Source organism: Pundamilia nyererei, unplaced genomic scaffold (assembly GCF_000239375.1).
Source record: "Pundamilia nyererei isolate P.nyererei 1_Seehausen unplaced genomic scaffold, PunNye1.0 scaffold00139, whole genome shotgun sequence".
In the NCBI taxonomy this organism is placed as follows: domain Eukaryota; kingdom Metazoa; phylum Chordata; class Actinopteri; order Cichliformes; family Cichlidae; genus Pundamilia; species Pundamilia nyererei.
Window position 1 is genome coordinate 1,492,553 of NW_005187540.1, and position 6,564 is coordinate 1,499,116.

General features: G+C 47.4%; 1 protein-coding gene across 1 annotated transcript in view; it reads left to right on the top strand.

Moving 5' to 3' along the window:
* The window catches only part of tg (thyroglobulin), a 19,826-nt gene that overhangs the window by 1,807 nt on the left and 11,455 nt on the right, over positions 1–6,564 (top strand). The window contains exons 3-14 of the mRNA XM_005744197.1: positions 30–127; positions 915–1,070; positions 1,354–1,516; positions 2,242–2,348; positions 2,505–2,648; positions 3,071–3,256; positions 3,376–3,884; positions 4,072–4,456; positions 4,821–4,859; positions 5,400–5,630; positions 6,273–6,377; positions 6,463–6,540. Coding sequence (XP_005744254.1) covers positions 30–127; positions 915–1,070; positions 1,354–1,516; positions 2,242–2,348; positions 2,505–2,648; positions 3,071–3,256; positions 3,376–3,884; positions 4,072–4,456; positions 4,821–4,859; positions 5,400–5,630; positions 6,273–6,377; positions 6,463–6,540 — 2,201 coding nt within the window. The remainder of the gene's footprint in view (positions 1–29; positions 128–914; positions 1,071–1,353; positions 1,517–2,241; positions 2,349–2,504; positions 2,649–3,070; positions 3,257–3,375; positions 3,885–4,071; positions 4,457–4,820; positions 4,860–5,399; positions 5,631–6,272; positions 6,378–6,462; positions 6,541–6,564) is intronic.

Genomic DNA, 6,564 nt, shown 5'->3' on the forward strand with positions numbered 1-6,564 from the left:
TGTGTGTGTGTGTGTGTGTGTGTGTGTAGACCTGTGCAGTGCAGTGGGCGGGGTCAGGAGTGTTGGTGTGTCGACACTGAAGGTCAGGAGGTCACTGGGACTCGAACCAGCGGCTCAGCTCCTCATTGTGAGAAACACCAAAACACACACGTCTGACATCACAGATGCAGGAAGTCAGCTGTAAACCTTCTCTGCTCTTAACATCACGTTTAATTCTCGTGCTGGTGTTGTATGATGGTAATAATGATAATAGTGTGGAAAATAAATGAACATATAACAGCACAGACAGGCCCAAATAAGCTCTAAAGTAGGAAAGTATAAAAATAATAATAAAACAAATTACGTCATACTTTTGAAAATTGCTCATTCATATAAAAATAAACATAAGTAGCTTAAACATTACTGTAATCTTTCTTAACGTGTTTTTTCTTGCATATTTCAATATTTACCTTCAGGAAAATGAAGCTCTGAGAATCTTTTATTTATAATCATTAAAGGATTAAAGGACATTTAGATTTTATATACACAAATTTACAATCCTAAACACATTTTTCTTAATAATATCCTGCTTTCTTCTCCTTTTTTTATTTTTTAATAATAATACATTTTATTTGTGCCTTTCAGAACACTCAACAACACAGCAGAATAATAAAAGCAACATAAGAGCAAGCGGTATGCGACATAAAAGAAATTTAAAATAGCAGAGTTTATGTGGGATGAGCTATTTTGCTATTATCGCAGTTAAAATTGACACTTTATAGAAATTTCAATCTATATAAATAAAAACAGAAGATGAAGAATAAGAAATTCACGGATCTCCATTCAGAGAAGCAGTCAGTGGAACAAAAGAGCATACAAGACACCAAGAACAAGAAGTTAGGAGGAGGAACAGTAACGCGAGTCTGTGTGCGCAGGCCCGTCTCCCTGCCAGCTGCAGGCCGTCCTGCGGTGTTCGCCTTCAGGCCTCTTTGAGCCAGTTCAGTGTGACTCCAGCAGGGGGCAGTGCTGGTGTGTGGATCAGGACGGCATGGAGCTCTACGGGACCAGACAAGACGGGAGGCCCCGCCGCTGTAAGTTTTCCAGAGTGGGTGTGAAATCGGCTGCTTAGCGCGGCAGCTCTGAGTGTTCGGGTGTTGCTGGAGCTCTGTGGGCTGTTTTCTCTCTTCACTGGAAGCTGGAATGAAGTTTAAAGCACGTGGTGCATGTGGCTAATCTTTGTTTATCTGAACACCAAGTTTTTAACTTACCAGCTTATACAAACCTGTTACTCCTCCCGCCTCCTGCTCTGATTTCTGTTAAACTGCGTTTGCTGAGATCATCAGACTCATCGACCTGCTGACCTCTGACCTTCAGGTCCCGGCGGCTGTGAAGTGAGGTCCAGGCGGCTCCTTCACAGCTCCTCCAGGTCGTCTTCTCCTCCTCAGTGTGCTGAAGATGGCAGCTTCCTCCCGGTCCAGTGTAAATTCATCAACACCACAGACAGAACAGAGCTGGACCTGCTGCACGCCTTCAACAGGTAACGTACCTGCCTGCACACCTGCCTGCACACCTGTCTGCACACCTGTCTGCACACCTGCCCGCACACCTGTCTGCACACCTGCCTGCACCTTCACACAAATGCGATGATGCCTGGAAGCATTTTAAGTCTGGCTCTGTAAACAGTGATGAGCCGAATGGTCACGTGATCTGTGACCTCACCCATCAGTCGCTGTTTTAGTTTTTATTGAATAAAACTTGATGAGATTTTGGAAATGATGCTTCCATCAGAGCCAGAAAGGACCAGGAGGCGGGCGCTGGGTGAGGGCGGAGCTTGTGCGCCTGTGCAGTTGTCTTGGCTTCTTTCCACATTTGATCAGTTTCATGTTTTTATCATCTCTGTAAATATGAAACATAAATATGTAAAGATGATTATTATGTAAATATTATAGGTACAGTAACAATGAGCGTCCTGTTGCTGCGGCTTTGAAGACGTGACACTAGTTCAAAATTAACGTTGAAAGTTGGCGTTTAAACTGAAACCCTTGAATCCATGTCTGAGGTCATATAGTGCATATAAAAGATCATAACGGGACAGTGAGGGAAACAAAGCCAAACATGAAAACATGGGACAGCAGAGTGACGGGTGGTGCAGAAAACTGGTGGTGAAAAGAACAACTGGCGGAATTAAAGCCCCCTGTGCAGCAAAACAAAGATTTCAAAATAAAACAGGAAGTGGCGCTGTGAGTGTGTTTGTTGTTTCAGGTTTCCAGAAGCCTTTGAGACGTTCAGCAGCTTCAGGAAGTTTTTCCCGCTGGTTTCCTCCTACTGCTTCTGCTCAGACAGCCGAGGCCGAGAGCTGGAGAACACAGGTACACACACACACACACACACACACACACACACACTCAAACTAACAAAATGTATTTATTCATCAAGAAAATCTTCATCAGACAGAATCATCAGGTCCGTAAGGATGATGATGATAACAGCGGTGACTGTGATGAAGGTGTGCTCTTTCTGCCCAGGTGTGGAGCTCCTCCTGTCTGAGGTGTACGACTCGGCGTTCTCTGGTCTTCGCTCCGGTCACTCCTTCTCTCAAACCAACATCTACCGAGTCCTGCAGAGGAGGATGCTGGGAGTCCGCCTCGCCCTCACCGGACACTTCAGATGTAAAATTATTTAGAAAAACGCCTCCTGCTGGTTCAATCTTTTCAAACTGAGTTATGGCTGCTGTACGGTGGAGACACTGGTCAAAGCTGGTTGGGTTAGCTGGATTGGTTTGGACTGTGATTTAGTTTAAAGTAGTTTTATTGTAGGTTAACTGTGACGTGTCCAACTGTGTAAGTCAGGCAAGTGTTTCATGTTGTTGTGGAGGTCAGGCCATTGTTGCACCTGGACAAACACCTTGCTGCGATATCAGAGCTTTCCTCCTCCACTGGCAGTGTTGGAGGTAGAATGGAACGGCTTCATGGAAAGTTTGCTGTTCGTGCATCATCTCGTTTTAAAAAGTGTAGAAGGAGGTGACGGCTGGATCAGATCACACTGGTCTAAACACGTATGTGACCTCCACCCATCCTGCTCTCTGTCTCAGGCCCATCTCCCTGTGAGGAGGAGCGGCGAGCAGCGATGGAGGCGAACAGCGTATTCATCCCATCCTGTGAGAGCGGAGGAGCCTTCGACTCCAAACAGTGCCAGCAGGGGGGGCAGTGCTGGTGCATTGACCCCGCGGGGAGAGAGCTTCCTGGGACTCGGCAGCACGGAGACTCCCTGACCTGCAGTGAGTGTTTGAGCTCTGTGTCCAAATTTTTCTTACACTTCTTCTCATTTGTCTCAGTTTCTGCATCTGTCTTCAGAGCTCCTGATGCCTTATCTCGTTTATCTTTTCTCCTCCTCCAGGTTCAGGTCCAGCCGACTGCCGCTCTCAGCGCCGTCTGGCTCTGTCCCGTCTCCTCTCTGGTCCCGTTGAGCCTCCTTTTCAGGCCTCCTCTGGTAGCCCTCCAGCCTCCTGTCTCTCCCTCCTCCAGCCTCTCAGGGACCTCCTCCCAGTGGACTCTGACCCCACCTCTTTTCTGTCTCAGCTGGTCGAAGTCCTGCATGGCCTGTTCCCCTCTGTGGGCGGGGCTCTGCAGGCTCTGACTCGCTCCTCCCCCCGGCGCTTCCAGGAGAATCTGTTCGGAGGGAAGTTCCTGAAAAACGCAGCAGCTTTCAACTTCAGTGGGGCGGTGGGATCTCGGGGAGCTCTCAGTCTGGACCCGCCGTCCTCTCAGAGCCTCGCTGTCCGCCTGCAGAGGAACCAGGACCTGGTCCAGTCTGTCAGCAGAGCCCTGGAGGACCCCGCCTTCCTCTCCACCCTCCAGCAGATGCTGACGGGTCTCAGCAGCTCTCAGTCTGCCTCCGTGGAACAGGTGACGTTTTTACGCTGCCGTGCATTTGTGACACACACCTGAACATCCTGCCTGGTTCTGCTTTTAAAGAGAAGCTGGAACAACATCAGCGTCTAACCTGCCGATCCAGTTCATCCCATCATCTTCTGTTGACTCGTGCGCATCTAGTTTCTCTCCATCATCACTTAAAAATGTTGATATTTTCCAGGTCCTCACTCCTCTGCTGCGCTCCTGCTCCACGGATGATGACGATGACCTGGCGGCCATCTTTGTTCCCAGCTGCACACAGAGCGGTGCTTTCCAGGAGGTCCAGTGTCAGGGTGCAGAGTGTTGGTGTGTTGACCCTCAGGGGCGGGAGGTGAAGGGGTCTCGGACCGTCACTCGACGACCTCGCTGTCCGTCTCCCTGTGAGAGAGCGCGGGCGGCGGCCCTCGAGGTGAGATCGAACATGGCGGCCAGTGCTGAAATCCACATCCCGGCGTGCTCGCGGGATGGAGACTTCCTGCCGCTGCAGTGCGTCGGCTCACGGTGCTTCTGCGTGGACGCTGAGGGGAAGACAATGACTGTCGGGCCAGCAGGGGGCGCTGTCACCTGTAAGACTCAGAAATATTTCAGCTCAGAGATATTTGTATTTTTTATGTTGGAATAAAAAAACAGGAAGAAAAATAAATTTTTTTAAAGTGGAAGAAGAAGCGTAAAAGCCGCAGGCGATCATTAAACACTCGCTCATCATCAGATTGAATTCTGAGCAGCTGCTGTGCACGGACGCTGTAACCACAGACTCGCTTTTTCCTCCAGCAGTGCTTCAAGAGTTTTACCTTGAAAAAACTCAGATTGCAGCAGTTCTAAACTATAAGTAGTTCTTCTGTAAAGATCCGGTTTTGTCTTGTTTTGAGTTTTTTGTATTTTATACTTTGTGTTCACAAAGTTACAGGATGCTCTGTTGTTTCGTTTCAGGTCCAGAGAGAAAAGCAGAGACGCTTCGAACCTCTGCAGGTCAGATCGAACCTGACGCCTGAGTCCAATCAGACCCAAAGTTCAGCCTCAATTTTGGGACATTAAACATAAACCGTTTCATTCATTTATGTGACAAATTGTTTTTGTGCTTAATGAACTTTGTCTTTCACGTGAATTTTCTTTCTTTCTTTCTTGGATTGTTTAAATTTCCTGACTCACAGTCAGGCGGTTACAGTTATTTTAACTCGGCGCTTCATCTCTCTCGCTGTCGTCTGACTGAACGACGTGTCTGTCGATACGTTTGTTGCAAATCAGGCAAAAAGAACAAAGAATGTTTTAAAAAATAAATACAAAACAGTGAAAAAATACAGAAATACAAAAGTATTTATAAACGATAAATGTTCTATAAATGAAAACAAAGATAAATAAAAGTAAATGTCAGCTTATGTCGCACTAAAGTGATAAAAAGTCATTTTTAGGTCATGTGACATACATTTATTTGATGAGTTAGTTATTTAGTTTTGATTTTGGCAGTTTTTGTCCTCCACCGTCTGGACGAGTCTGTTGTGGTCTCTGCAGGTCGGTGCTCGCAGGCGTCGGCCGAGGTCGAGACCTTCAGACAGGAAGTGAAGAGCATCGTCTCGCTCTCTAACTCCTCCCACATCCCTCTGGGATATGGATTCCTACTGGCCGAAGGTCTGCGTCTGACCCGTGAGGAACTCCAGATCAGCCAATCAGAGGAGGAACTGCAAGTTTCTGAGACGCTACTGAGGCGCCCCAGAGCTGCTCTGCGATTGGCTGCTTTCTCCAGTGAGTCACAGACTTTCAAAAGGATTTAAATCATATATATATATAAAATACTTTTATTGTGGAATAAAAATGTAGTTACGGTCGTGCTTCCTGTAGTCCCAGGAACTGTTCTCAAGGCACTAAAGCAACAAAACAAAAGAAAAGTTCTAACTGGACCTGAACCATGCTCAGGTTTTTAACCCTGGAGCCGACCCCATTGGTTCTCCAGGGTTAAACGAGAGTCACACAAGTCTAAGGAGCTTACAAAGAAAAGCGTCTGGACTTCTTTAAGTTGCTTGAAGACGTTTCACCTCTCATCCGAGAAGCTTCTTCAGTTCTAAGGTCAAATGGTGGAGAGTCCCAGATATAAACCTAGTGGGAGTGTCCCCCCACAGAGGGACAAAAGGACCCCTGATGATCCTCTAATCGCCTGAGCCAAGGTGTGAAACTGGGTGTGGGTCCCAATCAGCTTCGGGTCACACCGAGAGTCACACAAGCACAATTTTAAAAAAGGCCTCAAAGGATCCAGATGAACAAAATGACAAAGAGCTGAAAGACAGAGAAAACGTTCCTCGAGCACATTTTCCTTAATTGTCTGAATAAACAAAGAGGCGTGTCCCGCCTTCGTGTCGTCGCACTGACGCTGGTCTTCTTCCTGCTCAGCTGTTCAGATGCTGCTGCCTCGTCAGCGCCGCTCGTACCAGCCGTTTACTCCTCAGTGTGACGCCGACGGACGCTGGCTGCTCACGCAGTGTTACCACAGCACAGGTCTGTCTCTCTGACACACACACGAACACACACACACACACACACACACACACACATGTTTTTACAGAATAAATGTGTTTTTCAGGTCAGTGTTGGTGTGTCGATGAAGACGGACAGTACATCTCTGATTCTCTGACCAGCCGCTCGCTCAGCCTGCCCAAATGTAACACACACACACACACACACA